The 23,930-nt window shown below is 36.2% G+C and overlaps 1 protein-coding gene and 1 pseudogene across 2 annotated transcripts; one reads left to right on the forward strand and one right to left on the reverse strand.

Moving 5' to 3' along the window:
* The first annotated feature begins 580 nt into the window (after positions 1 to 580).
* LOC127448592 (Na(+)/H(+) exchange regulatory cofactor NHE-RF3-like) lies at positions 581 to 10,234 on the forward strand. Of its 2 annotated transcripts, none has more exons than XM_051711250.1 (9): positions 581 to 639; positions 2,498 to 2,708; positions 2,922 to 3,150; positions 3,278 to 3,414; positions 4,202 to 4,397; positions 6,533 to 6,726; positions 7,186 to 7,431; positions 8,451 to 8,792; positions 9,917 to 10,234. In XM_051711250.1, the coding sequence occupies exons 2-9, from the start codon at positions 2,502 to 2,504 to the stop codon at positions 9,968 to 9,970; spliced, it is 1,605 nt and encodes a 534-aa protein (XP_051567210.1). In that variant the 5' UTR covers positions 581 to 639; positions 2,498 to 2,501; the 3' UTR covers positions 9,971 to 10,234. The 2 variants fall into 2 exon arrangements, with proteins under 2 accessions (XP_051567210.1, XP_051567211.1); XM_051711251.1 differs by having other exon boundaries at positions 8,451 to 8,510.
* A 149-nt stretch (positions 10,235 to 10,383) lies between these two features.
* On the reverse strand, positions 10,384 to 23,221 carry LOC127448605 (Golgi pH regulator-like; annotated as a pseudogene).
* Between the last annotated feature and the right edge of the window lie 709 nt (positions 23,222 to 23,930).

A 23,930-nucleotide genomic window follows, 5' to 3' on the forward strand; every position in this document is an offset into this window, starting at 1 on the left:
TTGTGTCTCCCATTTCTCATAGGGGTTTAAAAAAGTCATTATACATTGTTTTCCATTCTAGTCTTTCTGTGATCATAAAAAGCTATGGCGCTACATCAAACATTTGTAGATATTTGTTGAGAAGTAATTTTTGGCCACTTGAAAAACAAAAAAACATTTTCAAAAATGCTTTAGATTTAAACTGTAAAATCGTCCTTCTTGGTGTATGTTGTTCAGTATTGTGCAATCATATTTTAACATGGAAGAGCCACCCAGCTGTCACAAATGTTATAATGCCATGCATGTGAATGCACTCTGTTACAGTCATTACAGTCAATAGAATAAATAATACTATTAAATTGTTGAAGACTGTTAGAGTACAATATTAATGCATTCATAAATTGAAGTTCTTAAAAATATAGGTTTGAATATTTGTAGTGGCCTTTTTTTTCCATGTGAAGTTTGGTAAGGAAAAGTATGGTTACTCATAGCAACAGAGAATAAATCTCCGGCCACGAGACATGGTTAAATAACTCACCATTTAAATCAACCTTTGGCCTATCAAAGTCCTTCACACATACTTATTCACTGCTAGATAACACCTGAGCAGAAGCAGGCAGGTTCCTCCTTTAGGCTGGGACACTGAGGAGACTGCAACTGGTGAGTGTTATCAACTTATCATAATATCACAGAATTTCGGTATTCATCTGCATTGACATGTACCTTACAATCTGGGCAATTTACAGTATTCAGAATGTCTTGTCAGAATAGAATAGAATTTATAATCATGTAGTGCGGCTTATCCATGCAGAATTTGTCCAGGGCCCCGAACCTTCAGTGGTTCTCTGAGTCAGGTAAACCAGAAGACATTTAACTGTGCAACCCCTTTGCCAGCTTGAATACAATTCTTGTTTTCAAATTGCTTGTAAATAAATGAGGAAATCTGTGCAAGTAGCATTAATTATTCAGCTAGATTTAGCCATAGACTAATGATGTGAAAATATTACCAGCCCATAGAGCAGTTCATGGATCACTCAAGTGTGAGAAGTGTACTTGAGCTCTCAGCTGATGTGTGAGGTATTATGTAATTTATTTGGCATCTATAGTGCTTGAATCCACTGCAGGATGCTTGCACATATTTTCTTGGTAAAACTTTTATCAAAATGAACCAAGGCTGCAGGCTATCTTTTTAAAAGCCTGAATGCATGCTGCAAGCCAGTATGAAGCTTCACCACCATTTGTCTTTATTTGTTTTGTCAGAATTGGTTGACATGTGTAATTGTAGAGACAAGGTACTATTTTAGAACAAAACGTACTTTGAAATAAACACTTTGAGCCACCTTGTTAACAATTCAAAATTGTGGAGAGCTCTCTCTCTCTCTCTCTCTCTCTCTCTCTCTCTCTCTCTCTCTCTCTCTCTCTCTCTCTCTCTCTCTCTTTCTTTATTGTTTTTTTTTTTTTAAACCTCCAATGACTTACAGTAGTTCGGCAGATTCACCCTAACACAGGGTGGTGATTACATGCCCTTTGATAATTTTATATTACCCAAATTATCTACACCATTATAATGACATTAGATTACATTTTCATAACAAGAGGGAAAGGTTCCCTTCAGTGTCTAATCTACACTGATTTGCTTCCATCTTTTACTACTAAAATCTGTGCTTTAACTTTCAAAATGTTTTAATCATAACACTACTACGTGTACTGAGATTTGAAATCTGTTGCATAACACTTTATTTGCACATACTAGATTGTTTATATCAATTTTATCACCACATGAATGGTATTTGGGTAATTCACATGAAATACTTTTGGGAAACTGACATGCTATAGGCTACCCCATTTAAAAACTATTTTGAACTGTATTTTGCTAATTCTTTAATAATTGTTATGCATGCAGTTGTTATGATTAAAGGGTTAGTTCACCCAAAAATGAAAATTGTGTTATCGTTTGCTCATCCTTATGTCATTCCAAACCCATTATAAATTAATATAACTCCTCCACTGAACACAAGAGGATATATTTTGAAGAATGTTGACTGCTCTTTTAAGTGGTTGGTCACTGAGGCTGTCAGTCCCTAAAAACATTTCCTTTTGTGTTCCATAGAAGAAAGAAATGTTTGGAATTATATGAGGGTGAGTAAGTAATGATGGAAGTTTCATTTTTGGGTGAAATGTCCCTTTCATTGAGAGCCATTACATTTTTGTACTTCATTATATTCATTTGTTGCACTGCAGGGCCATTGAAAATTAACCAGTGAAGGCAAAAGAAAAAAAACTTAAAAGAGATGGTGACCAATAACAGTACCTAAAACACACAGTTTTCACCTACACATAAATTTTAACCAAAATCTTGATGATTGAAAACAAAAGTCCTTGGACACTAACTACTGTATATAATGAAGTGTAGTCACTTCATCTGTGATAAGGTAGCAAGATGTCCCAAGAGCATATTATCACATGGTTTTATGAAGGTGACACTATCAATGGACAATCTATGGCTGTTTTCCAACAGAAAAATGGCTGCTTCAAAACCACGTATCATCACACTAACCAAGCGTGAGGGACAAAGCTATGGCTTCTACCTCAGAGTGGAGCATGGGGAGGAGGGTCACCTGATTCGAGCTCTGGAGATGGGCGGCCCAGCTGAACTGGCTGGTCTGAAGGATGGAGACCGCATCATCAGAGTCAATGGAACGTTTGTGGACAATCTGGAGCACAGCCAGGTTTGATGGATTTGGCCTTTGGCCACTGGTCTTTTTTTCCCTCCTATTCCAGCTTTATATGCAGTGACAACTATAAATAAGCCATATTTACATTGATTACCCTGAAAACTGTCTCGACCATATTTTCAATTAATTGGGGTAATGAAAGGAAAATTAAGTTTTTTAAATTTGTAAAGGGTTGTAAAGTTTGCAATCGTCTCTTTCCTGGATCAGGTTGCAGATTTGGTGAGAAAAAGTAGGGTGACTGTCACATTCCACGTCCTTGGAGAGGAGCCATATAAGCAGGCCAAAGCCAACAATGTGAACCTTGCCGAGCCTCAGTCCCCCACTGGTCAGAGCCAACCCACCATGAATGGAGTGTCTGCACCGGCCCCTAAACCTAAACTGTGTTTTCTGCAAAAATCCAGCAGTGGGTTTGGTTTCTCCCTAAGATCCACCAAAGGTAAGCAAACTTCATTCTTCTTCTTCCTCTTCTTCTTCTTCTTCTTTTTCTCTATTTGGTAAATAAACAAATATGTTGCTCATTATAATAAACAAGAGTTATTTGTTCTAATTTTATTGGCCCTCAGGTGATCATGGCACATTCATGATAAATGTAGAGTCTGGAGGAGTGGCTGATCAGGCTGGTGTGAAGCTGGGTGATCGTGTAGTGGAGATAAACGGCGAAAATGTTGAGAGTGCGTCACATGATCAAATTGTGCAAAAGGCAAGTGAAAGCATTTATATTTACGTATATATTTATATAGGATAACTGCACCGACTGCATATATCTTTGTCTTTTTATCACCAGTTTTATTTTATTTACCCTACATCAGAGTCAAACATTAAACAGGGTTTGGGAGAGAAAAAAAAATGTTGGAGCAACAGATGTCACCATAGTGAATTCCTCTGTTATCTTACATTGGATACATTTCATAATATTCTATTCTATTCTATTCTGTTCTATTCTGCTCTGTTCATTCTGTTCTATTTAGCTGAATTTGTATTGGTTGTAAAGTATGGGTTTGGTGCTTCTGCAGAGACCATAGTGATCTGTAGATATTTGTATTTGCTCTATCAGAGGCAAGTGTTGTGTCAAGCTAATATAAGTGTTTTTTGTTTTATATTTTTATAAAAGAAAAAAAAATAAATAAATGAAATAATTTAGCATTTCTCTAAAGCAGCAATTATACCAAAATCTAATCTGATGCTAAACAGAAGAGAGCTGTGTAATCTAATATAGAGACCGGTAATTATGTAATTATCATTAATTATTGTTTAAAATTATTATTTTGATTAATTTGCATTATTTACAGCTACTTTTGTGTTCAATTTTGATTTTATAGAAGGTCCTATTTTAAATGAACTGATTCAGAATATTATATAAATGGATAACTGATACACAGTGTGTTTTAAGAATTTAAAGTTAAAATAATAATCATAATAATAATAATAATAATTTAAGGGTTTGGAGTAAATACTTATAATTACAAATACCTATCTCTCTTTGGTAGGTGAAAGCAGCTGGGAAGAGTGTCATTCTTCTGCTGGTGGATGAGGACACTGACAAATACTTCAAGAGCAAAAGCATTCGACCAGGGGTGTGGCTTGCAACAGTTAGACACCTCCCGCATAAGCCCTGCATTGTAGACATGGTCAAGAGAGCTGATGGATATGGCTTCATCCTTAAGGAAGACCCTAATCATCCAGGTGAGTGTATACTATACTGTTGCACTCTTGTGTCATCACAGCACTGTTGCCTGAATTTAACAGGAAATCAAGATTGACCCTATTCACTTTTTCATACATGTTCCTGGTCTCATTTGTGCATGATTCATCTATGCATATTATTCCAAAGAAAAATTGTTTGTCTTCGTAATATTTTGACAAAATATAATAATAATTTGCTCTACCTTTTAAACAACTTTTTAACCCTATCCTCCAACCACCTGGCTATATTCTGATGTGTAACGGCAACTTTTCATGATCCAATCACTTCCTGATGGATTAATTCATGTCCCATACAGTTTTTCTCATTTAATATCCCATTTCACATGGAAATACATCACATTATGGAAATAAATGTGTCGTAAATGCCATTTCAAATTGCCATTTTCAAAATCAGTCTAGATGCAGTCTAAATTCAATCTAATACAGTTGTCAAAATGATAGCTTAAAATAGCTTACATTGGTTAGACTTTTATTTGGGTTAAACAAGATGTTCCCAATGTCACATTCCTTTCTTAGTATTATGTTCTTGTCATATTTGTCTTAATGTCTTAAACTGCATGAAAGTTGCTTCATTTTTTAACAGTGCACTTTACAAAAATATTCTGATCAGCAAAGAAATGTAAAGGTAGTTGTACTGTAGATAGTGAACATTATTTATACATAATGTACTGTATATAAGTCTTTCCACCAGCTATTTAATTAGCGGTGCTAATGCAAGCATCACTGTTGCTATTCTTCATACTTTGGGTTAGGGACCTACAGTATTATTAAACAAGTTGCATACTTATTGAAGTATTAACTTCAAAAAGTATCAAAATTAGGCTCCTAACATTGGAGGGGAGACCTGAGCTGTATTGAACATAAATGTGGCGTAATTTACATAAACATGCCCAAATCTTTTTAGGGACAGCAAAAATAAATAAATAAATAAATCTGAAAAACTTGAATACATTTTACCCTCAATTTTAGCACATGTAGGTAGCCATTTAGCAGGTGCATTTCATCCAAAGTGATTTACAGTACACTAATTGCATGGACAATTCCCTATAGCAACCTGAGGTTAAAGTCAATGTACACAGATATTATCCCAAGGGAAATAAAACAAGATGGCCATTTCCTGGGTCCTGAATATTTGGTGTTGACAGCCCAGAGTCCATTGACCATTGGTTCTATCTAGTTCTAGTGTTTAATTGTCTGTTATACAGCTTGGATGGTGATGTCTAACAACGGAGCATACTAAAGTTTATCACATTGTAAGGGCAATGTGTGTGTTTATAACAGATAATCGACAATGTGATAATATTTTACAGAGGAATTTTAATGACACTGTAGAATGATATGCAGAGGTTATCTGTATACTGAAATGCCTCTATGATGCTGTAATTAAAAATAAATGATTAGCATTTGAATATGATTTAACACAACAATATGCTGTTAACAGTGTTTTCTGAGTAAATGTATTAGACTGCAAAGGAAGATTTTATTATTATTATTATTATTTTAAAATGAATATTATTGTAAATATATAATTTATTATTATATAATGTACATTTTTCAAAAATAACGTTTATTAAAAGTTATTTATATTATTTATTTTGAAAAATATAATTACATTTAATATTAAAATTGTTATAAATAATTAAAAATACATTAAAACTTAATTACATTAAATAATTGCATACTGTAACAATTAAAACAATAATAAAACACTTTAAATTATTAAAAATATTGCATATTAAAATAAATAAATAAATAAAAACACTGAGAAAATACATTGAGAAATAGAAAAATATTGTTTTATAAGTAAATTTAAAGGCAAACTGCAGCTGGAAAACTCAATATGTGAGGTCTGTTTTGTAACAGATATATAATATTTAGATAATATCTATAATATGTAACAAATAATAAATCAAACATATAAAAAGATAATGAATTTTCAAAACAGGCATTAAAAAGAAAAAATATTTGCCATTTTATTCATTTATTCATATTAAATTTTGATCAGTTGTATAAATATTATTGTATGTTGTTTGTTAATTTAGAGAGTCCAGCCTCAGACATAGTTTAGTGTTTAGTATTCATGGTAAATGTTTGTCTCTGAACTCGTGACTTAGGCCATTACATTGGAAAAATCGACAAAGGAAGCCCAGCAGAGCTAGCAGGACTCAAGGATAAGCACCGACTTGCAGCTGTGAATGGAGAGGAAATAGAAAACTGCACACATGAGCAGGTGGTGGACAAAATACAACAAGGCAACAAGTGCTGCCTCCTGGTGTTGGATGCTGAAACAGACAAAATGTACAAATTGGTGAGTTCCTTACATTCACCTAGATTGCTGCAATGCTGCAGAAACACAGAAAAACATATTTGACATTTACACTAACAATCAAGGGCACCACTGATGACAGTCTTCTTTTTCGATTAAAAGCACCTCACCCTTTAACCACTGTCACACCACCTCCAACTATACAGTTACTATACAACTAAACTATTAAACTATTTTTAAGGAGAATATGATTAAAAACTCTCAACAGAGTTGCAGCTATATTTTATTTTATAAGTCATGTTATTTGGCTCATTAAGATATTGTACCTTAACCATAGTACTGCATACTTACATTGTATCCAACTTGCACTATTGTATTGTCTTGTATTGTACTGTACATTCAAAATAAATTCCATTGTACAAAACACTGTCTGATTCAATCTGTGTATACAAAACTAAATTGCCCCTTGGGAGATTAATACTGTTGTATTGTTATGTATAGTGTGGTGCTTCTCCACTTCAATATTGGGAGGAAATGAGAGCATCCTTGCCCAGTCATCCTGAACTTGAAGCCAGACCTGACCCAACACCAGCCCCAGCTGTGCCCACACCTGACCCAGCAGTACCTGCACCTGCCCCAGCAGATGTAGACTACAAACCCAAACTGTGCAGACTGGAGAAAACTGCAGCTGGATTTGGCTTCCATCTCAATGGCATCCAGGGAGTGTCCGGACAGTACATTAAAGAGGTGGGGCCTGACTGAGAAATTATGTCTTTGAAGTACAGCTAGGCCTCCGCTGACATTTATGGAAAGCTTTGCTTGTCTAAATCTATTTGTAAGTTCAGCGTTTGATGTTAAAAGGAATGGTTCAAACAAAAAGTACAATTCTGTCATCATTTACTCACCTTCATTTGTTCCAAACCAATCTTTTCCATGCAATGAAAGTGAATGGGGACTGGATCTGTCAAACTCCAAAAGAACAATAAAAGAACTGTAAAAAAGGACCATAAAAGTTGTCCATGTGGCTTGTGTGCTTCATTCCAAGTCTTCTGAAGCCATGTGATAGCTTTGTGTGAGGAAGAGACTGAAATTTAAGTAGTTATTCACTGATAATCTTACCCACCGACGAAGCTCTGAAATGTACTAGAAAATTCAAATGGTCTAGAAAAATGGTCTTCCCAGCAGCATTTAATGCCAAAAGCCATTGGTTCTTGTCTGTCAACTAAGTAAACATTATTGACGTCGATGGTGCAGATTTTCAGTTTGCAAACACTTCAATTTGGGTCTGTTTCTCACACAAAACTATCAAATAACTTCAGAATACCTGAAATATAGCCAACACAAGTCATGTGGACTATTTTTTATGAGCTTGACTGCCCCAGTCTCCTTTCGCTTTCATTTTATGAAAAAGAGCGGCTAGAACATTCTTCAAAAATATACTTTTTGTGTTCCACAGAAGAAAGTAAGTCTTTTGAATTTGGAATGACATGATAAGGGGGTGTTCACACCAAACACATTTGTGCGCTATTAAAAAAAAGCTGGACAGTGAGAACGGAACAGTAGGTAGATATCTTGAGGTGCATTTTTAAAAGTTAAAGTTCTTAACACACTGTCTCAAAAACACTGCGCTCCTTTGCAAGATGCTGAAAAGGCAGCAAGAAGCGGTGCAACGGTCAAAGGAATTCATCTAGTGCAAAAACACATTCAGTGTGAATGGCCCCTAAGAATTTTTGGGTGAACTGTCCTTTTAATCCATTTTCTCTAAGGTGGTGAAAGGAGGAGCAGCGGACAGAGCCGGACTGGAGGATGATGACGTTGTTGTGGAGGTGAATGGAGTGAATGTGGAAAAGAGCACACATGAGGAGGTTGTGAACCTCATCCGTAAAAATGGGGATGCGCTAGTCTTCCTAGTAGCTGGGAGGGCAGCATACGACCACCTGAAATCACAAGGAATCGCCATCACCCCTCAACTGCTGAATAGAGAGCCTGCTGCTGATAACCCAGCACCAGCCCACGCACCAGAGGAGGAGAGGAAAGAACAGCATAAAGACACAGGAAAAGATGAGACAAAAAGACCTGCCACGCCACCCCCTCAAACCCATGCAAGGGTCAGTCCTGCTGCTCTGCATTTTTCATTCTCAAGAGCAGGAAGCACCTTCAAATATGACAAATTTTATAAAACGTTTTCAGCAATCTCAATACTCAGTGAGATTGAAATTAAATAGCTTACTCAAGAAATCCCGATGAGTACCGTTTTCTTTCTGAACATACAGTTGATGCATACCTATTGAAAAAGGAAGTTAGCACAGGGAATATTAAAAAGCCAATAGCCTTTAGCTTATTTTAACCATGTGGTGCTTCTCAATCTCGGCTGCTACATCATCAAGCACCTTCGAAGGCCATCTCAATTGTGAGGACACTTGGAAGGCAGCCTCGTTTCACAGCCTTAGTTGGCCACATTTTAGAGGATGCATCAGGTGCATGCTTCGTGGGCTTCAATCACCAACAATCTTTTGCACAATTTTGTTTTAAAGAAAATATCGGAAAACAAATCAAACGGATGTCCACCTTCCTGGTGGCTTCCTCCATTTCTACAAGTATTTGTAGTGGTTCACAAATAATTTATTTTCAAAATTTCCACCCCATGACCGCAAATTTGATGTGAATTTTGAAGCCGCCATATGATAAATATATATATATATATATATATATATATATATATATATATATATATATATATATATATATGCAATTCAATATGGCTTCAAAATCACATTTAAGGTATGAAAGTGTGAATATGTTGTAGATTGTATCGTGAGGTAATGTTTACCACAGACCTTATTTTACTCATGAATCCAGAACTCCCATTATAAGAGCCCATAGCAATATCCAGAGGGAACCCATGGTGAATTCTCTTCTGGGTTTGTGGACTACAAACTGAACAGCTCCATTGCTAGTCAGTGTCAGTTGGTATTGGGGGAGGGCCATTCTCATTTGAGAGAGCATTTGATTGGACAAAATAAGTCATCAATATTTCTGGTCCGTTTTACCATAAGAAGAAGACTATACATTTTAAAAGCAGTTATCTGCTAAAAGTTTAATCAACTTCTAGTAGTACGCTAGCCTTTACAATAGATTGTCTTACAGACGTGGACTACAAGCCATAAGACTCCAACTTTACGGCTAAATCCAAAAAGAGATACTAACTCTAATGTTTCTCTTTTCAATCTAGACTTCATCATCATCATCATCATCATCATCCGAGAGTGAGGAGGAGAGACTCTGAGCCTAAACCAACAGATCCTGCCAATATTCTGTTTTAGAGACATGTTGGTGCACAGATCGACCACAATCTATTAAGAAGAGGGGAAATGCCCTTTGAACAAGAGACTCTAAGGTCATTGATTCAAGAATACAGATCTGTTTTCTAGAAAATAATGGTGACATAGATTGGAACAGTTTATTAAGATTATCCCTGTGCTGTTGGGCTTTCACTGGTGTCTGTAACAAAGATTTTAACTTGCTTTATTAAAAAAGACAAAGAAAAGGGTGCTACTCTGTCATACGCCTGTGCTGTAGTAATTCAAATGAAACAACAGGCACTTTTCAAAAATGGTCTTTCAGACAATGCAATTCTTATACTATTCTTGATGTATATTTCACTCTACAGAATTTTTTTTTTGGGGGGGGCGGTTGACTATTCCTATTAAATAAAACTTCTTTATTTGGTGCAAAGCCACAAGAGCAACATCAAATCTGTCAACAATCTTTGTGGAAACCATTTTTCATTGTTTTAGGAAATGGTGGAAACAGTGGAAATGCTTCAAAAGCCTTTTAATTGAATTTGGAGCCTCCCCCTTTAAACATATGCAAATTACAGACAGTATCATTTTAACCCACAAAACAACATTTTATTGCATGTTCTGCAATAGCCCGAAATACATCAAATAACCTTAATCAATAACCTTACCCTTTTCTAGTTGTGATGTGATTTCAGTAGACAATTTATGGCTCTCATTCACTCAATACAGTGTGAATCATTACAATTCTTTCAAGTAAGTGTAGGTGTAATTTTTATTAATGATAAAACATGTGCAACTGTCTTGAGATTTCATAGTAGGATAACAAACTAAGATTGTATGGTAAAGATAGATTTGAACTGTTTTGTAGTCACTCTATCTCACACCAGTGTGGGGCTAATATAGATATTAGTAGACACTGAGTCCAGATAAATGAAAAACAACCTGGTTTAGGATTTCATGCTTATTTGCTCCACACACAAAAAAAAAAAGACACTTAGGAAAAAAAAAAAAAAGAAAAGAAAAAAAAGAAAAGAAAATCACACCCACATACTATACCATCTTGTCACCTCCATTAACCAAACAAGACAGCAAATTAGCATCACTGACTTTGAACCAAAACTCAAATAGACACTGTTTCTAGGCCCCTCCTGATTCAGGAAATATAGAGCCAATGATGCTCATTGCAGGGTGTGGGCATAGGAGTCTTTTTAAAAGAAGACACAAATGAAAGAGACACTTCAGTTCTCTGATGAGGTCACTTGTGAGGTCACAGGGTCATGTGCTTCTCAGGTGCCTGTTTATAGAGGAAGAGGATGCTGGAAAGTGCATTGACCAGGAAGATCACATCAAACCAGCGGTGGTAGAAGTTAAACTGGAGTTCTCCCAGTACCTCGGTCACTATGGTGCGGTATTCCAAAGGCATGCTCATATGCATTAGGAGCACAGAGGAGACAAAATACATTCCCTATAGCCAGACAGGAGAGAGACATGTCACACCATTTTGTTTGCAATAAGGAATCATGATATTACTCATTACATACAGCAGTTTTAAAGGGATAGTTCACCCTCATTATGTCCCAGGTCTGTATGACTTTCATTCTTCAGCAGAACACATTTGAAGAAAAATAGAAAAATAGCTCAGCAGGTCCTTAAAATGCATGTGAATTGAGATTTCTCTTTTTAAACTCCAAAAATCACAGACAGTCAGCATAAACGTCATCCATACGACACCAGCAGATAATGTCTTCTAAAGCGATACGACCGCTTTTGGTGCAATAAAGATAAATATTTAAGTACTTTTTTAACTCTAAATCATGCTTCCATTCTGCAGCAGTATGCATGTGCGATGTAATCGCATTGGCATTTGAAACACGCGAAAACTGACGCATGTGCGACACACCCGGATGAGCGGTTTACAACTGTATAGGAGGAACGCTGTACAGAAGCTTCATTGGTTTTGGTTTAGATCTGTATTTGTCTGTTTCTTTACTCACAATGGTGCATTTATGTGCTTATCGTGTATGTCTCAACCGAGTGGAGAACGTGAGATTACGTCTCTATGATGGCAATGCAAATATGTTACACGAGAGACCGCGTGATCTCCACCCTCTCGTGAATCCTAACGGAAGCGATGGTTTATAGTTAAAAAGTATTTAAACATTGATCTTTTTTTGCACTAAAAGTGATTGTATCGCTTTAGAAGACATTCATTTAACCGCTGGAGTTGTATCGATGACGTTTATGCTGACTTTCTTTGATTTTTGGAGCTTCAAATGAGAAATATCCATTCACTTGCATTTTAAGGACCTACTGAGCTGAGATTATTTTTCTATTATATTTTCTATTTCTTCAAATGTGTTCTGGTGAAGAAAGAAAGTCATACACACCTGGGATATCATGAAGGTGAGTAAGTAATTAAAGACTTTTCAGTTATGGGTGAACTAACCCTTTAAACAGTTCTCCATGTTTACTACTGTACATTAAAATGTTTTGATACCTGATTTCACTTGTAATTTCAGCACATAATTTCACTTAGTGTGAATGGTATTTGTTGAATAAAAATATACAGATGTATAGATTAATAATATCGACCATCATAATGGTACATTGCTGCTTGGTTTATAGATGTCTTTTACTGTATGGTCAAAAAGTAATTCTTATAAAAAAAAGTGTAGTTGTTTTTTTTTTTTTTTCTGCCTATTTTATACAATATCTCACCATGATCTGAGCCAAGACGAGCACAATGACATTGGATGACTTGCTGCTGGAGATGGCATAGAAAAACTGTAAACAAAACAGAGATATTAGCCAAAACTGCATATTTTTGTGCATTCAATGTCATTAATGCTTCTCAGAAACTGAACTCAGGCAAAACCATGCCACAGAGGTTCAGAAGGAATAATCTTCTCTCTTTACAACAGCTGAACATTAACACATGCAATACATGGCTGTTTCCCCTTAAGTGATAAGACTGAATGAGAAAAAAAAAATCTGTTTATCCCTCAATGTCCAATGTTCATCCCTAATTACCTTGGTGAGTGTGATTAAAAGGCCTCGTATGGACGTGACTATGATGATTCCCACCAGGATAAAGGAAATGTGCTGAGACCAGAACTTCACCTGTGGGGAAACAGAGGTTTAAAGAACTTCTGCACATGAATTAAGAGGCTTTATCCATCAGAAAAGGGATTCGCTCTTATCAGAAAAGAGTGAGAGAGAAGTCGGCACAGATTATATGTTTAAGAGGCTGAATCATTACCTCCTCATGGGGAAAGATTAAACCGTCATTAAAAGAACTGTGCTGACAGAGAATTTCAAAGGCTGGGGAACAATTAACTGCCAATGAAAGCAGTAATTGTCAGCTGACACAGCACTCACAATCATGGTCTACTTAAGTCACAAGTATAAAGTCTATTAGGGTGGATATAACAGCAATTGTGTATGTTTGTGTGCTTATGAGAGATCAGAAGTGAGGTACATATACAGGACAAGAAAATATAAAGTTAACACAATATGAAAAGTTTCAGCACTTGCTAGTCTTGGTTAATGTTAATTTCATCATAGAGTATCCTAATACGTTTTTTAAATTAAAAGTTGTATATATTAACATTTGTTAATACATTATGAACTAACATAAACTAACCATGAACAACTGTATTGTTATAAATTAACATTAACCAGTATTAACACAGTAAATGTAATTTTAAATTGTTGTTCATTGTTGATTCATGATACCTATTGCATTTGCTAAAGTTAACAAATAGAAACTTATTGAAACCTGTTACCAATATATAGCATTTTAAATAATCATACAAACAAGCATATGGTAATTTGTCCTGCTGCAACAGTACATCACTACAATCTGATCCGAGTACATTCTTGCAAATTGGCCATTAGGGGGCAGAGCAGGAAAAGCAGGGAAAGTTCCTCAGAAGCTTAACTGGCATTCAAAATGCACAGTTCAATGCTGAACAGGATTGTGAATTGAATTTCCATTGAGGATGCAAAATTGTAATTCTAATTTGAAATAAGGAACAGGAATTAAAATAGAATGAATTTCCAAGAAAATCATATAGCTGCAGTTTGTAATACATTTCATTTTCAGCATGAATTGCCCATAAACATTTTTCATATATACAGTTGTGCTCAAAAGTTTGCATACCCTGGCAGAAATTGTGAAATTTTGGCATTGATTTTGAAAATATGACTGATCATGCAAAAAAATGTATTTTATTTAAGGATAGTGATCATATGAAGCCATTTATCATCACATAGTTGTTTGGCTTCTTTTTAAATCATAATGATAACAGAAATCACCCAAATGGCCCTGATCAAAAGTTTACATATCTCTGAATGTTTGGCCTTGTTACAGACACACAAGCTGACACACACAGGTTTAAATGGCAGTTAAAGCTTAATTTCCCACACCTGTGGCTTTTTAAATCGCAATTAGTGCCTGTGTATAAATAGTCAATGAGTTTGTTAGCTCTCACGTGGATGCACTGAGCAGGCTAGATACTGAGCCATGGGGAGCAGAATAAAACTGTCAAAAGACCTGCGTAACAAGGTAATGGAACTTTATAAAGATGGAAAAGGATATAAAAAGATATCCAAAGTCTTGAAAATGCCAGTCAGTACTGTTCAATCACTTATTAAGAAGTGGAAAATTCAGGGATCTCTTGATACCAAGCCGAGGTCAGGTAGACCAAGAAAGATTTCAGCCACAACTGCCAGAAAAATTGTTTGGGATACAAAGAAAAACCCACAGGTAACCTCAGGAGAAATACAGGCTGCTCTGGAAAAAGACGGTGTGGTTGTATCAAGGAGCACAATACGACAATACTTGAACAAAAATTAGCTGCATGGTCGAGTTTCCAGAAAGAAGCCTTTACTGCGCCAATGCCACAAAAAAGCCCGGTTACAATATGCCTGACAACACCTTGACATGCCTCACAGCTTCTGGCACACTGTAATTTGGAGTGACATGACCAAAATAGAGCTTTATGGTCACAAACATAAGTGCTATGTTTGGAGAGGGGTCAACAAGGCCTATAGTGAAAAGAATACCATCCCCACTGTGAAGCATGGTGGTGGCTCACTGATGTTTTGGGGAGGGTGTGAGCTCTAAAGGCACGGGGAATCTTGTGAAAATTGATGGCAAGATAAATGCAGCATGTTATCAGAAAATACTGGCAGACAATTTGCATTCTTCTGCACGAAAGCTTCGCATGGGATGCTCTTGGACTTTCCAGCATCACAATGACCCTAAGCACAAGGCCAAGTTGACCCTCTAGTGGTTACAGCAGAAAAAGGTGAAGGTTCTGGAGTGGCCATCACAGTCTCCTGATCTTAATATCATCGAGCCACTCTGGGGAGATCTCAAATGTGCGGTTCATGCAAGACGACCAAAGACTTTGCATGACCTGGAGGCATTTTGCCAAGGCGAATGGGCAGCTATACCACCTGCAAGAATTTGGGGCCTCATAGACAACTATTACAAAAGACTGCACGCTGTCATTGATGCTAAAGGGGGCAATACACAGTATTAAGAACTAAGGGTATGCAGACTTTTGAACAGGGGTCATTTAATTTTTTTTATTTTTGCCATGTTTTGTTTTATGATTGTGCCATTCTGTTATAACCTACAGTTGAATATGAATCCCATAAGAAATAAAAGAAATGTGTTTTGCCTGCTCACTCATGTTTTCTTTAAAAATGGTACATATATTACCAATTCTCCAAGGGTATGCAAACTTTTGAGCACAACAGTACTTTATATAGGCCTACATAACTGAGGAGCTGCATAGCAAATGTAAATTTAATTTTAATGGCTTGATAATTGTTTTGTTCTTCTAAACTCAAAAATCACTTCAGAGAATTGTATACTATGCATAAGTGAATAACTATGCATAATCAGTCCAAATTAATTATATAATTATTTTAGTTTTTATCGCAAACTTGTGTTGGACTGAAATTCCGCTGTTGTGTGAAAAGTTGAACAAAAGAAGCAAAAAAGAATACATTTGGCCCCATAAAGTCCAGCGGGGATGCTCAAAGGTGTTTAGCTATCTGAAATACATAAATCTGTAGCACGTACATCAAATTGAATGCCGAGATAGTTGACAGTAATCTCAATTCCTCTCGTCACTGGGTCAGTCTTCCCCACACGGTTAAAGACTATGTTTATAGTGGCCTAATATGGTAGAATACATTACATATTATCATGGATTAGGACAGATTATTTCAAATGTTCTAAAATACTGTACATCCAAAAATAAGCAAAGAAAATAATCTTACCATGAATATTTTCCACACACAGTAGATGGAAAAGAAGTACCCTAAAAAGTTGAAGTTGAAATTTTCCTTGAAATGTTTTTGAGTATTCTATCCATTCCTTGGGAAAAAGAGACATCAGAACATTAGTGTAATGTTAATTTATCTAAAGAGCTCCTACACCTTTTGACCAATGTATTTCCATGACTGTTCCAGTTGTTCATGATTAATGATGAAATACTTCTAATGAAATATTTTAGAGGCAAGCATAAAAGGAAAAAAAATAATATTCACAATAGAATTGTCCATCACTTGTGAAGAATTTGGTAATTTCCTTGTTTTTTCAAGGCTTGGAAATCACAATTTAAAAATGTCCTGATATATCAACGACTGTGGAAACCCTGTATATAGACATACAGTGTATTCATAAAGTTTTCAGACCCCTTCATTTTTTCACATTTTGTTATGTTGCACATGTATACTAAAATGCTTAAAAAAAAAATCCCACATCAATCTACAATCCATACCCTATAATGACAAAGCAAAAACCAGATTTTTGATAACTTTGCAAATTTATTAAAAAGAAAAAACTGAAATATCATATTTCATACTTTGCTATGACACTTTAAATTTAGCTCAGGTGCATCCAATTTCTCTGGATCATCTTTGAGATGTTTCACCACTTTGATTGGAGTCCATCTGTGGCAAATTCAATTGATTGGACATGATTTGGAAAGGCACACACATGTCTATATAAGGTCTCACAGCTGAAAATGAATATCAGAGCAAAAACCAAGCCATGAGACAGGATTGTGTCGAGGCACAGATCTGGGGAAGGCTACCAAAAAAAATACAAAATCTGGCTGCATTGAAGGTTCCCAAGAGAACAGTGGCCTCAATAATTCTTAAATGGAAGAAGTTTGGAACAACTAGGACTCTTCCTAGAGCAGGCCGCTTGGCCAAACTGAGCAATCGGGGTAGAAGGGCCTTGGTAAGAGAGGTGACCAAGAACGCAATGGTCACTCTGGTTGAGCTCCAGAGATCATGTGTGGAGATGGGAGAAACTTGCAGAAGGACAACCATCACTGCAACACTCAACCGATCTGGGCTTTATAGCAGAGTGGCCAGACGGAAGATTCTCCTCAGTGCAAGACACATGAAAGCCCGCTTGGAATAAGCAAAAAAGCACCTAAAGGTCTCTCAGACTGTGAGAAACAAGATTCTCTGGTCTGATGAAATGAAGATTGAACTGTCTGGCCTCAATTCCAAGCGTCATGTCTGGACCGCTCATCACCTGCGCAATACCATCCCAACGGTGAAGCGTGGTTGTGGTAGCATCATGCTGTGGGGGTGTTTTTCAGCAGCAGGAACTGGGGGAATGCTCAGGGTTGAAGGAAAGCTGAACACAGCAAAATACAGAGATATTCTTAATGAAAACCTAGTCCAGAGCACTCAGGACCTCAGACTGGGCCGAAGGTTCACCTTCCAACAGGACAATGACCCTAAGCACACAGCCAAGACAATGCAAGAGTGGCTAAGGGACAAATCTGTGAATGTCCTTGAGTGGCCCAGCCAGAGCCCGGCCTTGAACCCAATCGAACATCTCTGGAGAGACCTGAAAATGGCTGTCCACTGACGGTCCCCATCCAACCTGACAGAGCTTGAGAGGATCTGCATAGAAGAATGGCAGAAAATCCCCAAATGCAGGTGTGCAAAGCTTGTCACATCATACCCAAAAAGACTTGAGGCTGTAATCGCTGCCAAAGCTGTTTCAACTAAGTACCGAGTTAAGGGTCTGAATACTTATGTCAATGTGATATTTCAGTTTTTTCTTTTTAATAAATTTGCAAAGTTATCAAAAATCTGTTTTTTGCTTTGTCATTATGGGAGTGTAGATTGATGTAAAAAAATAAAATATATTTAAAGCATTTTAGCATAAGGCTGCAACATAATAAAATGTGAAAAAATGAGGGGTCTGAATACTTTATGAATGCACTGTAAGTCTTAGACCTGTTTACAATTGGTATTAAGATGTGTTTCAGGTGATCCGACCAGATGAGGTCAGTGCTTAATACAGGTGTAAAAGTGGTGCAAAGCCTTCACAAAAACCACATACGGAGGTAGTCAAAAACACATGTAACCAAACGCATTTGTGGTGTGAACACTAATCCGTCCTGAAAGTGTCCCGGACAGCAGTGAAGTGCCACTGTCTGATATCAACATGCAGGGAAACAGATGAAAAGCACAAACATCTAAAGCTCCTTTAATACAGGTACTTCACTAAAATAATGGATAATTCTGCTCGAAATGTTGAGTTTGTGCTTAGATTAAATTTCAGCTGCATCTGGGAGAAACAGCATGCCAGTTTTGTTTGAGCTTTATCTGTCTTTTCTGACTGTTTTGCACTTTAATATCATGCAGTAACATGCAGTAACACATTCTTTTGGGGAGAATGTCTCTTAATTCATGACGACATACACTAATAGTGCATGTCGTCATGAATTAAGAGACATTCTCCACAAAATCCGATTACAAGTGGTCACAGGAGACGCATTTGAGCGACCAGGTATAAACAGCGATGTGTATTGCCTGACCACATTTGACTGATTAACCAAGATGCATCAGGTGTAAATGGGGCTTTAGGCAGATGACAGATAATCTCTTAATATTTCAGTTGTAAAACACCTTTGTAGCCTGCAGGTCCACAGTCTCCAGGAAAAGCTGTCTACTGAGTTCCTCTAGACCATCTACTTCCTGCTGGATGAGAGACAGGTCTGCAGAGCCAGAGTTAAGAAAGATGTCACTAACTTTAGGCCAGTAGTTTTAGGCCTTTCGATTTAACATGCACATGCTCACACATACACTCATTAGTTACCTGCCATCAAGCTAATGATTTTCAACCAAACCTAATTGCTTTGACAGTCACCTAGATGCAATCAGGGGTGATTCAGTGGTGATGACATGTGATCTCAGTAACTCTAGAGTTCCTATGTCACTCCTCACTGGGATCGAAGAAATCTTGCATTACTAGCTGAGGACCTGTACTTTATGTTTCCACCTTGTATTAAACTGGTCATTAAGGATACTTTCACTGCCTGATGGTGATGAGGTCACACTCTTAATCATTCCCCAGAATCCTGTCTGTTTATTCTGCTCCTCTCCACATTGGTACATCTGCCTTCTTGTCATGGCAATCCTACAAAGAGATATTTAAAAACCCTTTTAGTTTGATGCCAATCCCTTGGAGAGAATTAGATTTTTTTTTTTTTAAAGAAGTCATGACATGAGGAATCAAATTTTCCTTGATCTTTTGACATATAAGAGTTAATTGTATAAAAACTATTAAACATACTGTAAGTTTCAGAACTCAAAACTTCCTCTTCACTGCAAAAACAGCATTTGTTGAAATGACTCGTTCTCTTATTCCTCCACACTGTGATGTCACACTGTGGTAGACATTTGCATCTAACCACCTCCACAACAACACATCAATGCCTACTTTACCTGATGAGTAGTGAGATGGCAAGGAGAGAGCAGGTCAGTTAAGAGCAGAGAGCCAATCAGAACAGTGGGTGTTTACTGTCAAGTCTTAAAGGAGAACCAAAACTGAGCGTTTCTGACAGAGGGTCAAAATTAGGGTGGAAAATTATCATGTTTTACAATTATATGACTGTTTTTTTTGTGTAAAAAACTTTACTAATATTATAAGTGAACCACAAGTATCATTAAAAAAAAAAAAAAAAAAAAAAAAAAAAAATTATGTCATAACCCCTTTAAAGACCCTACCAGTGTTAAGATTACTTTTGAAGAAATAAGAAATATCGGTAACACTTCAAAATAAGGTTGTATTTCTTAATATTAGTCAATGCATTAAGTATCATTAATTCACAATGAACAATATATTTTTACTGCATTTATCAATCTCAGTTCATGTTAATTTTTAAACTTTAATTGTTCATTGTTTGTTAATGTTAGTTCACACTGCATTACAGGGATAGTTCACCCAAAAATCAAAATTCTCTCATCATTTACTCAACCTCATGCCATTCCAGATGTGTATGACTTTTTTTCTTCTGCAGAATGCAAATTATGATTTTTAGAATAATATCTCAGCTCTGTTGGTCCATACAATGTAAGTGAATGGGTGCCAAAATTGTGATGCTCCAAAATCCACATAAAGGGAGCATAAAAGTAATCCATACGACTCCAGTGTTTTAATTCATATATTCAGAAGTGTTATGATAGGTGTGGGTAAGAAACAGATCAATATTTAAGTCCTTTTTTGCTTGAAATTCTTCTCTCTGCCCAGTAGGGGGTGATATGCACGAAAAATATGAATCACCAAAAACACAAGAAGAAGAATGTAAAACTGATCTGTCTCTCACACACACCTATCATATTGCCTCTGAAGACATTGATTTAACCACTGGAGTCTTATGGATTACTTTTATGCTGACTTGTGTGGTTTTTGGAGCTTCAAAATTTTGACACCCATTCACTTGCATTGTATGAACCAACAGTTGAGCAATTCTTCTTAAATCTTAATTTGAGTTCAGCAGATGAAAGAAAGTTATACACATCTGGGATGGCATAAGGTTGAGTAAATGATGAGAGAATTTTCATTTTTGGGTGAACTATTCCTTTAACTAAAAACAAACTTTAATTTAAAAAATGCATTAGTATATGTAGAAAATTAACTTATTAAAGATTAATAAGATCTTTAAAAGTATTGTTCATTGTTAGGTGAGTTCATGTTAACTAATATAATTAACTAATGTTAACGATTACAACCGTGTTGTAAAGTGTTTCTGAAATATTTTACACTTTTATGATAAACCCTTAGAATAAAACACAATTTATATTCTTAATTTATTGATTAGTTTAGGTAAATATTGCATTCATAAACAAGAGGAAACCACATTTAGTCCAGCTAAAATCTGCACTGTAGCAATGTACTGAAACTTTAGAGGGTATAAGAAACAAAAAAGCAAAGAATACTCTAGAGCTTTAAATCAATTTCCAACTGAATTTTAGGTAAGTTTCATTTTATAGACTAGATTTTCAAATTGCATCATAATACCCATATGTACAGTGGCTACAAAGGTATTTGGACACTAAAGCCACATTTAAAAGTGTATGAATATCATTGCATCATATAAGAAAAATACCAAAGCCAGTGGCATGGGATCTGCAAAAAAATTAAGCTACAGATTTTCTCAGAACTCACTTCTCTGAGCCATTTTTGCAATGACTCTTATGCAGCTGGTGTCAAGGTGATTTTTAATTGATGTATGAAGTCAGTTTAAGTTCACAGGGTGTCTAAACAGTGTAGTTCACCACATTAACTATGTTCCACTAACATTTGGCTTAATTGTCCAAACACATTTTGGGGCCACTGACTGTATATAGTTATTCATTACTTATTTTTTATTTCTCTTGCACATTCTCTTACATTTACAATGTATGCTGTCTCTTGAAAGAAAATATTAAAAATTCTGTCATTCCTGATTAGCAGTATATATGGTTTAAATACACAACATTGTTGTGTGAATGCAGTAATGCTTGACATCCTCTTGGATCCCTCTCTTACCTTTTCTTTTTACTGACAATTAAGTCCATTGTCTGCAGCAGCCTTCTCTCCAGGGCCAGGATATCACTGTCCATCACATTTCTAATGAAATAAACCAAAGAAATATCTGGTATTTTACAATCACTTATAAAATACGTATCCAAACAACAACTTTTATGTGTTATTATTTTATGTGTCTAAGAGTTAGTACCTTAGGAAATAAGACATGTATGTATAAGGGCAGTTAACAGCACCAAAGCCAGAAAGGAGAGCCATAAGTGTGACTCCAATGACCCCCACATGACTGATCAGCTGCTCTATGGACAGAATGCCTGAGGATACAAGAAAGAGATCCACATCTATAAATTTGGTTGTGAGATCTAAGTGTAGCCATGTTTTAAGAACGCACACAAAGTCAACATGGGTCCAATTTACTTTTTAATGCACATTCCTGGTCTTATGCATGAACCATCAGTGCATGTTATTCCAAAAGAAAATGATTCTTAATCTTTCATCAAAACTAATAACTTGCTCCGCCTCTCAAACAACAATACTTTGTGGCTGATGCAACAAATCCCTCTTATTTTTCAAGCCCTCACCTAATCAATTCCCAGTGGATAAAATCTAGCCCCATCCAACACTTTTTTTTCTCTAGTTGAATATCCTGTTTCACTCAAAAAAAAAAAGGCAGATTTCAGAAGAAAAATGGGTTTCAAATTCGTACAGCGTTTCATGTTGACAAAATCAGTGCTGTTTCCTACCATGTTTTGGACTAAGAATAGGGAAAGGATCGCCCAGTTTCCAGAAGAAATACATGAATGTGAACCAGACCACTAATGCAAAAAGCAACCTTTGTCTATGTACTGTAAAAGAGAAGAGATAGAATATGAATGTGAGGTGAATGCAAAACATAATCAAACACTTAACTAATTTAAATAACTTTATAGCGATCTAGAGATGGAAGAACAATCTACTTACACAAACGTATATTAATGACCACAAAGTAGCCAATGTAGAAAGGCACCACAAATATTAGAACAAGTAATATCACATACAAATTCAGCTTCCAATGGAAATACCTGGACCTGTGGAGAGCCAAACAGCATGTGACTCATCTATCATGACTCATCAATAATGATGATTTCATCTCAAAGTGAACAGTACTTACGTGCTGCTTAATACACCGATGATCTCAAAAATAATGAGCTCAAACATAGTGCAGGAAAAAGCAAATGTGACTGAAAACACCACCTGCACAACATACTGTCGAACCTGATGAGAATTACAAACAAATGACTTGCAGGAGTGATGTTCATATGGTAACAAGACAAACCTCTCATGCATGATATACCTCATAATCTTTAAACAACTGCTGCATGAAAAAGAGCCACCCAAACCCGAAGAACAACACCTGTGTACAGAAAAGAAGGTCATTTTATATAGAAAGCTACAAGGATGTTTATGTAGAACATTAAGCATCATTAATGACCTTCAGCAAACCATGCAACTAAACTTGAAGAACACAAAATAGCTTAGAAACTACTGAAATAAATGCTGATCAGATATGTGGCTTTGGAATAGAAAAAAGAAAATGTATAATTATACAATTATTGGTATGTTAGGGAAAGCTCCACACTTTTTTATTAGTATTATTATTTCATAAATGATTTTTAACAATAGTGTATTTTTTTGTGTAAATACAAAAGCAAACTGTCCTGTAATATTATTATTAAGTAAGATACTGGTTGATAAGTGGCATACATCATGATGGCGCCGCGGATGGCTGCCTCTGTGAGACAGGAATATACTGGATCATTGCTACACAACAATAAAGGATGCATATCGCTCTGTCCCTAGAGCAGCTTTAAGACTCTCTGATCACTGTCTGGTTCATCTTCTTCCAACCTACAGGCAGAAATTAAAATCAACCAAGCTAGTAGTAAGGACTGTAAAGAGATGGACCAGTGAAGCAGAGCGGGAACTACAAGCCTGCTTCGACTGCATGGATTGGAGTGTTTTTGAGGCTGCAGCCACAGACCTGGACGAGCTCACAGATACTGTTACATCATATATCAGTTTCTGTGAGGATATGTGCATTCCTA

Source organism: Myxocyprinus asiaticus, chromosome 11 (assembly GCF_019703515.2).
Source record: "Myxocyprinus asiaticus isolate MX2 ecotype Aquarium Trade chromosome 11, UBuf_Myxa_2, whole genome shotgun sequence".
NCBI classification, from domain to species: Eukaryota; Metazoa; Chordata; class Actinopteri; order Cypriniformes; family Catostomidae; genus Myxocyprinus; species Myxocyprinus asiaticus.

Bases quoted from the DNA above. Each gene is read 5' to 3' on its own strand.
- LOC127448592 (XM_051711250.1), top strand. From the start codon at position 2,502: ATGGCTGCTTCAAAACCACGTATCATCACACTAACCAAGCGTGAGGGA. The intron at 2,709-2,921 runs GTTTGATGGATT...TTCCTGGATCAG, and splicing joins ACAATCTGGAGCACAGCCAG to GTTGCAGATTTGGTGAGAAA. The intron at 3,415-4,201 runs GCAAGTGAAAGC...TCTCTTTGGTAG, and splicing joins ATGATCAAATTGTGCAAAAG to GTGAAAGCAGCTGGGAAGAG.